Source organism: Heteronotia binoei, chromosome 4, assembly GCF_032191835.1.
Source record: "Heteronotia binoei isolate CCM8104 ecotype False Entrance Well chromosome 4, APGP_CSIRO_Hbin_v1, whole genome shotgun sequence".
NCBI lineage: Eukaryota > Metazoa > Chordata > Lepidosauria > Squamata > Gekkonidae > Heteronotia > Heteronotia binoei.
Genome location: NC_083226.1, coordinates 115,974,571 through 115,992,089, shown reverse-complemented (window position 1 = coordinate 115,992,089; position 17,519 = coordinate 115,974,571). Strand labels below are relative to the sequence as shown.

Here is a 17,519-nt window from a genome sequence, read left to right as displayed (position 1 = left end):
CACAAGTCCACCACATATGGTAGAAAGACCCTTCATGTTTTTTACATTTCCAACATCTGTCTGGTATCTTATTATTCATCTTTGCCAATTTCTTAGGAGTCATATACCATCTATATATCATTTTAAAGCAGTTCTCTTTAATACTATGACACGTTGAAAGCTTCATAGAATTCATCCACAAATATTATAATAATATAATAATAATAATAAATTTTATTTCTATCCCGCCCTCCCCACCTCAGCAGGCTCAGGGCGGCTAACAACATTTTATAAAAACATACAATAATAATAATAAAACCTTTAAGTTTAACAATATAAAACATCAACAATAAACTTAATAACATTAAAAACCAGTTCAATAAATACAGTTATTCTGCGGTATAGTTCTTCAACCGCATTGGCGGCTCCTTAATTTCTGATCTTCCTAACAGTCCGGGTGTGCAAATTTAAAAAGGACGGTCTTGCAGGCCCTGCGGAACTGCTCAAGGTTCCGCAGGGCCCGCACCTCCTCGGGGAGTCGGTTCCACAGAGTAGGAGCCGCAATCGAGAATGCCCGTGCTCTGGTGCTCTGATATTTAATCTCCTTCGGCCCGGGGATGGTCATTAGATTTTTCCCGACTGACCTCAGTGCTCTCTGGGGTTCGTATGGGGAAAGACGGTCCCTCAGGTAGGCAGGTCCTCGGCCATATAAGGCTTTAAAGGTAACGACCAACACTTTGTACTGGACTCGGTATACAATCGGCAGCCAGTGCAGTTCACGCAGCCCCGGCTGTATATGCTCCCGTTTTGGGAGTCCCAACAACAGCCTGGCTGCCGCGTTCTGCACTAGCTGCAGTCTCCGAGTCCGGCACAGAGGTAGCCCCAAGTAGAGGGCGTTACAGTAGTCTAGTCTTGAGGTGACCGTTGCGTGGATCACTGTTGCGAGGTCCCGGCGCTCGAGGAAAGGGGCCAACTGCCTTGCCCGCTTCAGATGGAAGAATGCTGACTTGGCAGTGGCTGCTATCTGGGCCTCCATTGATAGTGAAGGCTCCAGTAAAACACCCAGGCTCTTTACCTGGCGCGCTGCTTTCAATAGCGCACCATCGAAGGCCGGGAAAGCTATTTCCCTTCCCAGAGCGCCGCGACCCACGCAAAGGACCTCTGTCTTCGCTGGGTTCAGTTTCAGCCCACTCAGCCTGAGCCATGTCGCAACAGCCTGTAAAGCCCGGTCGAGATTCCCTGGTGCGGAGTCGGGCCAGCTGTCCATTAGTAGATAGAGCTGGGTGTCATCTGCATATTGATGGCAACCCAGCCCAAACCGCCGGGCAATCTGGGCGAGGGGGCGCATATAGATGTTGAACAACATCGGGGAGAGAACTGCTCCCTGAGGCACCCCGCAATCCAGTGTGCGCCTCCGGGACCGTTCCCCCCCAATAGCCACCCTCTGTCCCCGACCTAGGAGAAAGGAGGAAAGCCATTGCAAGGCCGACCCCTCAACCCCAATGTCGACGAGGCGGCGCGTCAGTAGCCGATGGTCGACTGTATCGAATGCAGCCGACAGATCTAACAACATCAGCACCACAACGCCGCCTCGGTCCAGTTGCCGTTGGAGGTCATCCACCAAGGCGACCAGCACCGTCTCCGTCCCATGGCCCGGCCGGAAGCCCGACTGACATGGGTCCAGGACAGAAGCGTCATCCAGAAACCTCTGAAGCTGCAACGCCACAGCCCTCTCAATAATTTTACCTAGAAACGGTAAATTAGACACCGGTCGATAGTTCGCCAATTCGGCCGGGTCTGCTGTAGCTTTTTTCAAGAGAGGGCGGACCAAGGCCTCTTTTAGGGGTGTTGGAAATTGCCCCTCTAAGAGGGACCTGTTTACGATGTCCCGTAAAGGACATCTAAGCTCCCCCTGGCAAGATTTAATCAGCCAAGAGGGGCAAGGGTCCAGATCACATGTTGTCGGGCGAGCAGCAGAGAGGATTCTGTCGACTTCCTCCAGGCTGAGCGGGTCGAAGTGGTCCAGCACTAAACCTGAAGACAGGCACGGAACCTCAATTTCACTCACTGTATCCAAGGTGGTAGGCAGGTCTTGGCGGAGCAACGAGATTTTATCTGCAAAATATCTCGCAAATGCCTCACAGCCTATTTCCAATTCTCTAACGTTTGGTTTGCCTTGAGGCAACGTTATAAGATCCCCGATTATTCTAAATAATTGTGCTGGGCGCGAGTTTGCAGATGCAATCCTGGTTGCAAAGTATTCTTTCTTTGCAGCCTTGACTGCCATCTCATAAGACTTCATAAACGTTCTATAGGATGTTCTCGTTGCTTCGTCCCGAGTATGCCTCCACTGCCTCTCTAGTCGTCTGAGCCCTTGCTTCAGCCGGCGCAACCCCAAGGTGTACCATGGGGCCAGCTTCGTACGAGGGCGTAGAGGACGCCGGGGTGCAATTTCGTCGATAGCCCTGGATAACTGGCCCTGCCAGATCTCCACCAGGTCATCGAGGGAATTGCCAGTGGGCCAAGGATCCCTCAGGACCGTTTGGAACCGTTCCGGGTCCATCAGGCCCCGAGGGCGAGCCAAAATAGGCTCTCCGCCCATACAGGGTTGGGGCAGCATCCCCATACGGGCCTTAAGGGCTAGGTGATCCGACCATGGTACCGCTTCTACGGCGATATCGTTCACCAAAATCCCGGACGCAAAGATCAGGTCTAATGTGTGCCCGGCCTGATGCGTGGGAGTCGTGACAAATTGAGAGAGTCCTAGTGTCGCCATGGACGACACTAGGTCCATCGCCTGAGTGGAGGCCGTGTCGTCGGCATGGACGTTGAAGTCACCCAGGACCATAAGCCTCGGGTACTCCAACGCCCAGCCCGCCACTGCCTCCAATAGTGATGGTAAGGCATTGGCTGGTGCGTTAGGCGGACGGTACACCAGCCAAACTGCCAACCCCTCTCCAACATCCCACGCCAGACCGGCGCATTCAATCCCATCAATCTTTGGGCCCGGGAGAGCCCGAAAGGAGTAATCCTCCCGTATGAGTAGTGCTACGCCTCCCCCCCGCCCGCTACTCCGTGATTGGTGAAAGACCGAGTATCCCGGGGGGGACATCTGGGAGAGAGCTACTGTCTCCCCGTCCCTCACCCAGGTCTCGGTCACGCAAGCCAGGTCCACGTTCTGCTGTAGCAGAAACTCCCTAAGGGTTGCGGTCTTGTTATTTATGGACCTGGCGTTACATAACACCAATGACAGAGGCGAGCATTTCTTCTTAGACCCACTACCCGCCACCATTGGGATGGGAAGTAGACTGGAAGGTGGCCGAGCACCACTTTGTCTCTGTCTCCTTCCATTATATTTCTGTCTATTCCCACCGTCATATCTTCCCCTCCCCAGGAGCACTGGAATCCCCTGGCCGGACATCTGAATCGGCCCAAGATAAAGTCACCGGTATCACTCTCCACCTTGTCTCCACCTGCCACTTCAGTTTACCCTCCACACCAACCCCACCGATTCCTGGTTGGTAACTCACTATTTATGTCTCAAGTTAATTTAGTAACCCTCCCAATCCACCTTACAATCAATTAGTTCGGATTCTACAATTTCATTGGTTCTTAAACTTATTAATAAATAATCCCTCCCCCCCATCCTAAGTAATAAGTTAAGATTTTTTTTTTAAATCTGAATATTAATTTTATCGCTAATTATTCCCAAGTTTCCATCTGTATTTCTTTATTTACATTAATTGCCCACTTAATCATTTGAGATTTCAGTACTTCATCTTCCGTAGACCATTTTAAAAGTAATTTATATAATTTTGAAATTAATTTTTCATTGTCTCCAAGCAGAACTTTTTCCATTTCTGTTTGCTCTTTTCTTATTCCTTCAGTTTTAATGTCATTCTCCACCAAGCTCTTTATTTGATACATTTGAAACCAATCATATTTATTATTCAGCTCTTCAGCAGTTTTCAATTCTATTTTGCCACTCTGTATTTTTAATAGTTGATTATATGACAACCACTTTTCTTCACCGTCTCAGCTGTTATTTTTATCACTTCTGCTGGCACTATCCATAACGGTTTTCTCTCATCCATATTTCTTATATTTCATCCATGTATTTAGCAAGCTGTTTCTTATATAATGGTGAGAGAAAAAGCTCTATCTTTTTTTCCCCATAATACATATAAGCGTGCCAGCCAAATTTATATCCATGACCTTCCAACGCTAAGAGTTTTTTGTTTAACAACATTATCCATTCTTTTATCCATACTAAGCAAACTGCTTCATGATATAATTTTAAGTCTGGTAATTGAAATCCACCTCTCTCTTTTGCATCTGTTAAAATTTTCATTTTAATTCTTGGTTTCTTCCCTGCCCACACAAACTCTGAAATTTTTCTTTGCCATCTATTAAATTGTTTACTGTCTTTCACAATCGGAATAGTTTGAAACAAATACATTATTCTGGGTAGAATATTCATTTTAATTGCGGCTATTCTACCCAACAGTGACAAATTAAGTTTATTCCACGTTAACATATCTTCATCCATTTTACGTCATAGCTTCTCATAATTATTTTTGAACAAATCAATATTCTTGTTATCGCCACACCCAAATATTTTACCTTGGAGGTAACTTCACAGCCCGTTAGTCTCTACAATTCTTGTTGCTTATTTATTTGCATATTTTACACAGAAGTTTTGATTTTTCTTAATACAAAGACCCGCCAATTCCCCATATTCTTGTATTTTGGCTAACAACAAAGGTGTGACTTGTTTGGGGTTTTCATTTATAAACATTATATCATCTGCAAATGCTCTGTATTTGTAAGTAAATACTTTTACTTTTAATCCTTCTATTTCTTTATCTTCTTGAATTTGCAGCAGTAATATTTCAACAGTCACAACAACAACTGGCGAAAAAGAGATCTGCCTACCAAGCACATCTTGCTCAGCCCTCCTGTCCTAGGAAAAAAGCAACCTTTCGCGCTGTATGTAGCAACCTCCAGTGCAAGCTTCGAGACATTCAGAACGAGTGGTGGACCAAGCTTGCTGAGAGAACACAGCTGTGTGCAGACACTGGTGATTTAAGAGGGTTCTACGAAGCCCTGAAGGCAGTATATGGTCCATCATATCAGACTCAGAGTCCCTTGCGTAGTGCAGACGGCCAAGTGCTCCTCACAGACAAGACATCCATATTGAACCGGTGGTCAGAGTATTTTCAGGTTCTCTTCAGTGCCAACCGCGTAGTTCAAGATTCAGCAATTCACCTCACCCCACTTCAACCAGTGAAAACAGAGTTGGATGAGATCCCCACTCTAGAAGAGACTGTTAAAGCCATCAAGCAACTGAAAAGTGGCAAGGCAGCAGGAGTTGATGGAATTCCACCAGAGATCTGGAAGCATGGGGGCACAGTACTACATAGCTCACTTCATAAAGTACTTGTCACCTGCTGGGAACAAGGCAAATTACCACAGGACTTTCGCGATGCAATCATCATCACCCTATACAAGAACAAAGGGGAAAAGTCAGACTGCTCCAACTACCGGGGGATAACCCTGCTCTCCATCGCAGGCAAAATCCTTGCCAGAATATTCCTGAACAGACTGGTGCCCGCCATTGCAGAAGAACTCCTCCCAGAGAGCCAGTGTGGCTTCAGAGCTAACAGGAGCACCACCGACATGGTATTTGTTCTCAGGCAGCTCCAAGAGAAATGCAGGGAACAAAACAAGGCTCTGTATGTGACTTTTGTCGACCTTACCAAAGCTTTCGATACCGTTACCAGGAAAGGCCTGTGGCAAATCTTGGAACGTTTAGGATGTCCCCCAAGGTTCCTCAGCATGATCATCCAGCTACACGAAGACCAACGAGGCCAAGTCAGACACTGCAACGACCTCTCGGAGACCTTCCCAATAGGCACAGGTGTAAAGCAAGGCTGCGTTCTCGCGGCAACTCTCTTTACGATCTTCTTTAGCATGATGCTTCAAAGAGCCGCAGTAGATCTAGATGATGACGATGGTGTCTACATCCGCTATCGCACCGATGGCAGCCTGTTCAACCTGAGGCGACTAAAGGCCCACTCCAAGACAATGGAAAAACTCATCCGAGAGCTACTGTTTGCTGATGATGCTGCACTCGTCTCCCACTCGGTATCAGCTCTGCAGCATATGACGTCCTGCTTTGCAGAGGCTGCCAAGCTATTCGGCCTAGAAGTTAGTCTGAAGAAGACAGAAGTTCTCCACCAGCCTGCACCCCAGGAAGATTATCACCCTCCCTGCATCACTGTGGGTGAATCAGTTCTGAAGACAGTCCAGCAGTTCAGCTACCTGGGGTGCATCATCTCCTCAGATGCTAAGATCGACAAGGAGATCGACAACAGGCTGGCAAAGGCAAACCGTGCCTTTGGCCGACTGCACAAAAGAGTGTGGAGCAACAAGCATCTGAAAAAAGGCACAAAGATCAATGTTTACAAAGCGGTTGTGATGACAACCCTCATCTACGGCTCCGAATCGTGGGTTTTATACCATCATCACCTGTGACTCCTTGAGCGCTTTCATCAGCGCTGCCTTCGCACCATCCTCAACATCCACTGGAGTGACTTTGTGACCAACACTGAAGTTCTCAAGCGGGCGGAGGTTACCAGCATCGAGGCACTGCTGTTGAAGACGCAGCTGCGCTGGGCAGGGCATATTTCTAGGATGGAAAACCACCGCCTTCCCAAGATTGCCCTGTATGGCGAACTCTCCACCGGCCATCGAAATAGAGGGGAACCAAAGAAGAGGTACAAGGACTCCTTGAAGAAATCCCTTGGCACCTGTCGCATCAACCATCACCAGTGGTCTGACCTAGCCTCAGATCGCAAAGCATGGAGGCACACCATCCACCAGGCTGTCTCTTCTTTTGAGAACGCACGCATAGCTGGTCTTGAGGACAAAAGGAGATTGAGGAAGAATCACACTGCTACAGCACCAACCCTAAATCAGACTTTTCCCTGCAGCCACTGTGGCCGGACCTGCCTGTCCCGCATTGGTCTTGTCAGCCACCAGCGAGCCTGCAGCAGACGTGGACTATTGCACCCTTCTTAAATCTTCGTTCGCAAAGCCAAGCCGAGAGAGAGAGAGAGAGACATTATAAACAAGAGTGGAGAAAGTGGACAACCTTATCTTGTACCTTTACTAATTATCATGTCTTCTGTAAGCTCAGCATTTATACATAGCCTTGCACGTTGTTCAGTATATATTGCTTTTATCATTCTTATAAAGCTTTCTCCCAGCTCCATTTTCTCCATTACTGCAAACATAAAATCCCAATTTAAATTGTCAAATGCTTTCTCTGCTTCCGCAAAGAATAATGCTACTTCCTTTTCTGGATGTGTTTCATAATATTCTACAATATTTACAACAGTTCTGATATTGTCTCTTATTTGCCTTTTGGAAGAAACCCCGCTTGATCTTCCTTTATAAAATTTATCAAATATTGTTTAAACCATTCTGCCAAGATTCTTGTATATATTTTATAGTCATTATTTAATAATGAAATTGGTCTATAATTTTTTATGTTCGTAACATCTCTATCTTCCTTTGGAATCAACGAAATAACAGCTTCCTTCCACATATTTGGTATTTTCCCTTTTGTTCTTATCATATTCATCAATTTCTGAAGTTTCGGGATTAACTCCTCTTTGAGAGTTTTAAAAAATTTAGCTGTATATCCATCTGGCCCAGGTGCTTTTCCATTTTCCATTGCATTAATTGCTGCTTCAATTTCTATTTTTTCAATTGGATCGTTCAAAACTTTTCACATATTTTCTACTAGACTGGAAGGTAGCAAATGTCACCCCCATCTTTAAAAAGGGTTCCAGAGGAGATCCAGGAAATTACAGGCCAGTCAGTCTGACTTCAATACCGGGAAAGTTGGTAGAAACCATTATCAAGGACAGAATGAGTAGGCACATTGATGAACACAGGTTATTGAGGAAGACTCAGCATGGGTTCTGTAAGGGAAGATCTTGCCTCACTAACCTGTTACATTTCTTTGAGGGGGTAAACAAACTTGTGGACAAAGGAGACCCGATAGATGTTGTTTACCTTGACTTCCAGAAAGCTTTTGATAAAGTTCCTCATCAAAGGCTCCTTAGAAAGCTTGAGAGTCATGGAGTAAAAGGACAGGTCCTCTTGTGGATCAAAAACTGGCTGAGTAATAGGAAGCAGAGAGTGAGTATAAATGGGCAGTCTTCGCAGTGGAGGACGGTAAGCAGTGGGGTGCCGCAGGGCTCGGTACTGGGTCCCATCCTCTTTAACTTGTTCATAAATGATTTAGAGTTGGGAGTGAGCAGTGAAGTGGCCAAATTTGCGGATGACACTAAATTGTTCAGGGTGGTGAGAACCAGAGAGGATTGTGAGGAACTCCAAAGGGATCTGTTGAGGCTGGGTGAGTGGGCGTCAACGTGGCAGATGCGGTTCAATGTGGCCAAGTGCAAAGTAATGCACATTGGGGCCAAGAATCCCAGCTACAAATACAAGTTGATGGGGTGTGAACTGGCAGAGACTGACCAAGAGAGAGATCTTGGGGTCGTGGTAGATAATTCACTGAAAATGTCAAGGCAGTGTGCGTTTGCAATAAAAAAGGCCAACGCCATGCTGGGAATTATTAGGAAGGGAATTGAAAACAAATCAGCCAGTATCATAATGCCCCTGTATAAATCGATGGTGCGGTCTCATTTGGAGTACTGTGTGCAGTTCTGGTCGCCGCACCTCAAAAAGGATATTATAGCATTGGAGAAAGTTCAGAAAAGGGCAACTAGAATGATTAAAGGGCTGGAACACCTTCCTTATGAAGAAAGGTTGAAACGCTTAGGGCTCTTTAGCTTGGAGAAACGTCGACTGAGGGGTGACATGATAGAGGTTTACAAGATAATGCATGGGATGGAGAAAGTAGAGAAAGAAGTACTTTTCTCCCTTTCTCACAATACGAGAACTTGTGGGCATTCGATGAAATTGCTGAGCAGACAGGTTAAAACGGATAAAAGGAAGTACTTCTTCACCCAAAGGGTGATTAACATGTGGAATTCACTGCCACAGGAGGTGGTGGCAGCCACAAGCATGGCCACCTTCAAGAGGGGGTTAGATAAAAATATGGAGCAGAGGTCCATCAGTGGCTATTAGCCACAGTGTGTATGTGTGTGTGTGTGTGTGTATATATATATATATATATATTTGGCCGCTGTGTGACACAGAATGTTGGACTGGATGGGCCATTGGCCTGATCTAACATGGCTTCTCTTATGTTCTTACTATGTCTACATATTTTCTGCAATGGCTTTCCTCCTTCCTCCTAGGCCGGGGACAAAGGGTGGCTATTGGGGATGAGCAGTCCCAGAGGCACACACTGGACTGTGGAGTGCCTCAGGGAGCAGTTCTTTCCCCAATGTTGTTTAACATCTATATGCACCCCCTTGCCCAGATTGCCCGGAGGGTTGGGCTGGGTTGCCATCAATATGCAGATGACACCCAGCTCTATCTACTAATGGATGGCCGGACCGACTCCGCCCCAGGGAATCTGGACCGGGCCTTACAGGCTGTTGCGACGTGGCTTAGGCTGAGTGGGCTGAAGCTGAACCCAGCGAAGACAGAGGTCCTTTGTGTGGGTCGCGGCGTCCTGGGAGGGGAAATAGCTCTCCCGGCCTTCGACGGTGCGCCATTGAAAGCAGCGCGCCAGGTAAAGAGCCTGGGTGTCTTACTGGAGCCTTCATTATCAATGGAGGCCCAGATAACAGCCACTGCCAAGTCAGCGTTCTTCCATCTGAGGCAAACAAGGCAGTTGGCCCCCTTCCTAGAACGTCGGGACCTCGCAACAGTGATCCATGCAACGGTCACCTCAAGATTAGACTACTGTAATGCCCTCTACTTGGGGCTACCTTTGTGCCGGACCCGGAGGCTGCAGCTAGTGCAGAACGCGGCGGCCAGGCTGTTGTTGGGACTCCCGAGATGGGAGCACATACGGCCAGGGCTACGTGGACTGCACTGGCTGCCAATTACATACCGGATCCAGTACAAAGTGTTGGTCATTACCTTTAAAGCCTTATATGGCCGAGGACCGGCCTACCTGAGGGACCGTCTCTCCCCATATGAACCCCAGACGGCACTGAGGTCAGCCGGAAAAAATAAGATGACTATCCCTGGGCCGAAAGAGATCAAGCTTCAGAACACCCGAGCACGGGCCTTTTCAATCGCGGCCCCTGCCCTATGGAATCAGCTTCCTGAGGAGGTGCGGGCCCTGCGGAACCTTGATCAGTTCTGCAGGGCCTGCAAGACCACCCTCTTCAAATTAGCATACACGGACTGCTGAATAATGCTGTTAATCAAGGGTCCACCAACATGGTCCTGTCTAAGGACCTATGTCATCATGGAAATTATGCAAACTGACAGAATTTAGCGTCAAAATGCCATTATTACTGTCAGATTAAATTAAATTATATAATTTTAATTATATTGACTGGTTTTTAAAGGATGTTAAATTTAAAGTTTATATGGTTAAATTTAAAGTTTTTATATTTATTATTGTATGTTTATGAAATGTTGTTAGCCGCCCTGAGCCTGCCTATTTGTATCCCGCGGGGAGGGCGGGATACAAATAAAATTTTACTTACTTACTTACTAAGGGTGCTATTTTTATTTTTTGTAAGTACTCATCCATCTTTTCTTTCCTTATTTTAACACCTTTAAATAACTTGGCATAATACTTAAAGAATTCTCTTTTTATTCCTTCTTGATCTACCACCTCTCTTCCATCCACCACAATTTTATTAATAATTTTACTTTCTCTTTTTCTTCAGTTGCCAGGCCAAATATTTTCTGGGTTTCTTTGCTCCGTTGAAAGATTTCTGCTGCAATCTTTTCAGATTCCATTCCAGTTCTTTATTTAACAAATGTCTCATTTGCGTTTGTAATACTGTAATTTCCCTTATAATTTTGCTTTTTAATCCAATGAAACGTTGCCTTTCTTTTTTGTGGTGAATTTAGTCCATTTACATTCCAAGATAATAATTTGTAATCCATCATGGCACAAATTTTTATGTTCTTCATAAAACCTATGCAGTTCCTGTGTGCTTGTAATTGTAATCCTTTTTCCTTGCAGCTCAAAGCTCAGACCTTCAGGTATTATCCATCTATACCTAATTTCATTGTCACGTAGTTTTTCTGTCAATTTTTTGTATGCTTTTCTGTCATTTATCACTTGTCTTGGCAATTCTTTCATGATTCTTACTCTGCTGTCTCCCACTATCAATATCTTTTCAAAAATTTTATTCAAGATTTTTCCCACCATTTCTTTTGTCATATATCTTATAACCACATCTCTTGGTAGATTATTTTTCTTGGCATATAGTGAGTTCACTCTATACATATAGTCATACATGCTTCTAGTTCCTTCAGGATCTTCCTCCAAAAATTCTGCAATTATTCTTATTATATATCCTTTCAAATCAGTCTCTTCATCTTCAGGTACTCCTCTCAGACGTATCTGGTTTTCCATCAATTTGCAGTCATGAATTGCCACCTTTTCTTGCATTTTTAGCAAGGTGGAATCATGTACTTTCACTCGCTCTTCCATCTCTTGCACTTTCTTTGATGTTACCCCAGTCTCATTTCTGAGATCTTCTATATCTTTCCTTAGCTCTTCAATGTCTTTTCTAATTTCTTTTTTAGAAGCAATTATCATGTCTCTCACCCCTTTCATTATCCTGGCTTCCACTGCTTCTAACTGCTCTTGCATTTTCTCCATTGAGGCAGTCCTTGCACAGATTAACATATGCTCTGATATTTAAAAAAACACCAAAAATTTTGACCTCTCCAAAATAAATGTAAACTATCAGATTTGATAGAGCAAGGCTTGCCCTTTTCAATAAGCGTAATTTCGCCGTCCTCAGAGCCTCCTGGGCTCAGATATTAATTTTTAAAGTTTTTATTACTTCCAAAATGGCGGTCGCGACTTTCTGCTTCCCTTTAAAAAAAATTTTCCTTCAAAAGGCTTCTAAAATAATTATCAGCGATAATGTCCAATAGTATTTTTAATGTCCCGAACACCAATTTTTAATGTCCCGAACACTTTAAAAACTTTGTTTAAATTTTGTCCTAGCAATGGCTGCCGATGTTTTTCTATGATATTATAGTCCTAGAGTAGGCTAGCTGCTTCAATGATTTCCCCTTTCCATCTGACACGTCCTGCTTTTCTTGCCACCAAATCCCTTTTTCACTGGTAAAAAGATCTCGCGATGTTTGACGTATTTCCTGTGTTGACTGTGAAAGCTGCAAATCTGTGACGATGGGGCTTTTTCACAAAACCGCAAGTAGACAAAACAATAAATTCCTTTCCACTTTTAAGCACTGTCCTTTAAATTTACAAAGTTCAAATTTCGCCCCTTCTCCCCTTCTTCCAAGCTTTCTGAATCTTTATTTCTCACCTTCTGATTTTATTTTGTTTAACTTTAAATTGTCTCGGAATGAAGATAGTCATCAGTACCTTTTTCTGCAGTTATCCAGATCCAACACCGGTCTTATATAGCTTTAAATGTTTAGCAGTCTCAAAGAAGGTTAGGATCCTGTCGAGCTTATGTCAAATAAATGACTCTGGAAACTTCTGCAGATGATGAATATGCAACTCATCGCCGGAGACCCCTCAAAGGAGCCCCCGCCCCCAGGACTCCCTTTTAGCCAAGATAAATCTCCTCAGAGTTTCCTGTGCATATCTCGGACTGATCTCTGACTGAGAAAAGTAGGCAGTAGGCATTAAATTGCCCTCCACTACCCTGAACAAAGCCCCATCCTGCTCCCTTTCTGAGAAGCAATTCAGCTCGGCATTTTCCAACCCCGGAAGTCCGACCATAGGAGCATTTTTAGCACTCTGCAAAATTTTCTGTTGGAACAACTGAAAAAATTCTTAGACTATACTATACCTTTTGAGAAAAATAGTGCCTCACAAAGCAACTTATCCACAGCAGACTTTCTGCCACAGGCCCCCCTGAAATTCCTGATTTTTAAATCTTTTTTTTTCAGGTCCTCAAAAAAAAAAAAAGTGGATTTTTAAAAGAATTCCCTCCCCCAAGCCTTCACATCTCTACTGATGCACAAGATTCAAATCATTCTAATTCATAGAAATCTGTGTGTATTTTAAAGTAAAGAAAACTTGATTATGTAACTAAACCAAAACCATACCATAAGGTTTCTAAATATATTAATACATGAGGAATATACAATCACTATAAAAAAAAGGAATTCTGGTACATTAAAAAAAATTCCAGTTTTTGACAAGGATCTGGACACAATTGCATTTAGCAATTTATGAGTACCTTTCAACTTGTGGAAGAAGCTTTCAAAATTAAACAAAGAAACTGAAATTTTCTTTCTTCTAAAATTATTTTAAACTTTTTTTAAAGTTAAAAAGAAACTTGGGGGAGGGACGGTGGCTCAGTGGTAGAGCATCTGCTTGGGAAGCAGAAGGTCCCAGGTTCAATCCCTGGCATCTCCAAAAAAGGGTCCAGGCAAATAGGTATAAAAAACCTCAGCTTGAGACCCTGGAGAGCTGCTGCCAGTCTGAGTAGACAATACTGACTTTGATAGACCAAGGGTCTGATTCAGTAGAAGGCAGCTTCATATGTCCATATGTCCACAGACCATCACAAGCTAATTTATGCAGGTGTATTTATCCTGCTATAAAGAAGTTCACTCACAGAAGCTTCTCAACTTCAGTCAGCTGTTTCAAGGCATGCCCCTTCAAATACATGAATGGCACACTAAATATAAATTGGCACATGGTACAGTAACACCAAGTATCAAACCCAAACATTAAATCAAGTTTCTATGTTTAAACCTCATCAGCTTCATTTAGGAATGTTTGTCTTTACATTTTTAATGAAACAGAAACAGATCTATGCTGTTGGGCACCCCAAGCTGAGAAAAGTATGAACTAGTTATGTACTTCAGGTGTTTCTTGTGATATACTCAGACACTTCATTATCACGTACTAGAAAAGTGTTTTAGAATTTACAGTAATTGAGTAGATATCCACTTAAAAACATCCGTGTTATAGTAAGTCATAAGAACATAAGGGAAGCCATGCTGCAAACCTGTGGCCCATCCAGTCCAACAATGTGTGTCACACAGTGGCCAAAATCCAGGTGCCATCAGAAGGTCCACCAGTGGGGCCAAACTTCAGAAGCCCTCCCACAGGTGCCCCCAAGTACCAAGAATGCTGCCCCAGACATAGTATTCCATCCATACTTTACGGCTAATGGCCACGGATGGATCTCTGCTCCATATGTTTATATAATTCTATCTTGAAGCTGTCTATGCTTGTAGCCACCACCACTTCCTGTAGCAATGAATTCCATGTGTTAATTATAAAGGTAAAGGTAGTCCCCTGTGCAAGCATCAGTCGTTTTTGACTCTGGGGTGATGTTGCTTTCACAATATTTTCACAGCAGACTTTTTACGGGGTGATTTGTCATTGCCTTCCCCAGTCATCTACACTTAATTATATATATATTATGCGCTAATTATACTTTGGGTGAAAGTACTTCCTTTTATCTGTTGTAAACCTACTGCTCATCAATTTCATGGAGAGTTCTTGTATTGTGAGAAGGGGAGAAAAGTAATTCTCTTCCTGCTCTGTCCCATGCATAATTTTGTAAACTTCTATCATGTTACCCCTCAGTCATTGTTTCTGAAAGCTAAAGAGCCCTAACCTCTTTGATTCTTCTTCATAGGGAAAGTGTTCCATCCTCATAATCAGTTGCCCTTCTCTGCACTTTTCCAGATTCTGTAACTATACACAGTATTCCAAATGAGATGCACCATTGATTTATACAGTGGCATTATGATACTGGCTGATTTGTTTTCAGTAATATACAAAAGTAATATACAAAAAATGTAATATTTGAAAGTCAGTAATATACAAAAGTTTTACCTCAGTCCCATCAACCTTTGGTGGTTTAGCTTGGACCTTCTTTTCCTTAGAAGTATCAGACTCAGATTCTGACTGACTGCCAGACTCTGAACCAGAATCCGAATCACTGCTTCCTGACTGGCTACTACTTCCATCACTGCTGCTTCCAGAGCTGGAACCAGATCCAGAACCTGATGCTGAACCAGAATCATCATCTGATTGGCTGCAAAGACAAGTTAAAAGAAAATGTCATCAAACAGGTTGGGAAAAGATGACAACTAATCCAGATATCAAGTCACTTAATGTTAGCCTTTAAGAAATAGAATCTGCCTACTCACTATTGTGTCTAGATGATTTTTAATTTTTGCAATAATGTTTACATCTGCAGGTTGGGGATCTTCCCTATAAATCACTGTATTCATGAGCTATAAACAAGTTTTTGGACACCAGCAAAAATGATAAAGATGGAAGAAGGTATAGACCAAGTGCCTAGTTACTGAGCATCTTGGCCATTTGTGCAGGATCAAAGAATGTGGTACATCCAAACTGCTGATGACAACTATAAGGGGACTCCCCCTTTGATTCAAAATTATGCTGGAAAACAGCGAAGTTCATTTTAAGTTCTGTTCTGTAGACTCAGTCATTCTTCCAAAACAGGCAAAACTGACTCAATTGGAATATTCACTGTTGTTCCAATTAAGAGGTTGCAGAACAATGAAAGTGAGAGAGTGAATTCTTAGCATCCTCAACAATTTGCACAATGTAAGTGGTTGCACTTTTTCACATTATGCTAGAAACACACACCCCTCCACTGGGTCCTGCTTCACACCAGATGCTTAGTAAACTCCCCTCTACATACAGGGGGCATAAAGCAAAAGTAGAAAGAGATGTGCTGCTTTAACCTTCAATAGAGTCAAGTACACTTAACATCTTCTTCCTGATTTTCTAGCATATACTGAAGACTTAGATAAAGAAAGAAACTGCATGGGTTCTTCTTGTAGTGAAAGGACTGCATTTTCTTGCCTTTTCCAACACCCCATATGAAATGAAAGAGGGGAGGGGAGAAGCAGTGACAAATAATAGCTGACTAATAAGCCCAGCCAAAAAACTGTGGATTTCCCAATTAAGCCAATAGCTTCCAAAGAAACTGCAAGAACATAAAGGTATTTGCCCATCTAACCCTATTATGACACTATAGGCAGGGCTTCTTTTGTAGAAAAAGCACAGCAGGAATTCATTTGCATATTAGGCCACACACCTCTGACATCACCATTGTTTCACACAGGGATTTTTGTAGAAAAAAACCCAGCAGGAATTCATTTGCATATTAGGCCACACCCCGATACCAAGCCAGTCGGAACTGAGTTCCTGTGCATTCCTGCTCAAAAAAAGCCCTAAATACAGGTATTTTGCATTTTAAAGAAAGTTTTGCATAATATTAAAAGTAGTGCTATTAGTTTCTACACTAGACATTTCACCTCAAAAATAAAGATTAAAATATTACATTAAGCCCTTTATTTTCCTGAAAGTTTTCTCAAAGTTAAGAAATAATCCAAGTATTAGTGATACAAAGAAATTTAATTCCCTTAGCTAACCAAACTGATTTAAATTGTTGTACCTAAAGGAAAGCAGACAGTTTAAACATTAATTAAGGAACTTTAATTTTTTAAATTAAAACTACTGAGATTGTTGAATCAGTAAGTTTTCTGGCTCACTCATTTCATAGTAGGTATCTAATACAAGACAAAATATTTTTACCACATTAAGAGTGGTGATAAGAACACAAACGGATATTTTTAAAAGGATGTTTTCCACAGTAACAGGGTGTGGTTGCAACACAAGCAGTTTCTGCAAGACCATGCAAAAGGAAAGCTGGGCTCATGGCTCCAAGACAATCCTGCCATAGTTTCTCTGAATTAACCAAAAATGTTTTATTACAAGTTCCCAAACAGAATATTGTATTTTGTTTTCTAGAATAAGTCCAAAATAGCTTTACATCAGATTTATGAGTGCATAAGAAATTTAAAACTGAGTTTGGTTGATTAATTAGCTAAATTAAAAGCAAGATTTCTCCTATAAAATTTTGAGAGTTGTCATCTAAAAAGTATGTTTTTTCTATATTATTGGTTTTATTCATGAGACAATTTAAACTGACCAATCAACAAAAACTCAATTCAGCTGAAACGCAAAACTCAAACTGAGCCCATTATGGGAAAAGGCAGACTATAAATCCACAACATAAATAAAAAATAAATTAATTTACATTTCTCTAAGCAAGTGATTTTTTTTCTTCAGATTATTAAGTATTCGTCCAAGTATCAATTCTACTATGCTTCTTATAGCAAGTCGGCAAAGATCCAAGGCAACTAAAAACTTCTGTTCCTCCCCACAAATCAGACAAAAAACAGAATAATCTACATGGTACTTGAATAGTTAATTAAAAGCAAGCCTCACAAATAAAAGCAGCCCAAACCTAGCACCCTTACTGTACTAGACCTCTGAATAAACAGATACTCTATGGAAAATATTCTTAGAATCACACTACAAGTGAGTTATTATGTGGTCGAGGTCCTGAATTGCTGCCTGGCCACAGCAGTTAACT

General features: G+C 42.8%; 1 protein-coding gene across 1 annotated transcript in view; it reads right to left on the bottom strand.

Moving 5' to 3' along the window:
* CHD1 (chromodomain helicase DNA binding protein 1) overlaps positions 1–17,519 on the bottom strand; it is a 101,488-nt gene that overhangs the window by 68,272 nt on the left and 15,697 nt on the right. The window contains exon 3 of the mRNA XM_060235647.1: positions 14,939–15,140. Coding sequence (XP_060091630.1) covers positions 14,939–15,140 — 202 coding nt within the window. The remainder of the gene's footprint in view (positions 1–14,938; positions 15,141–17,519) is intronic.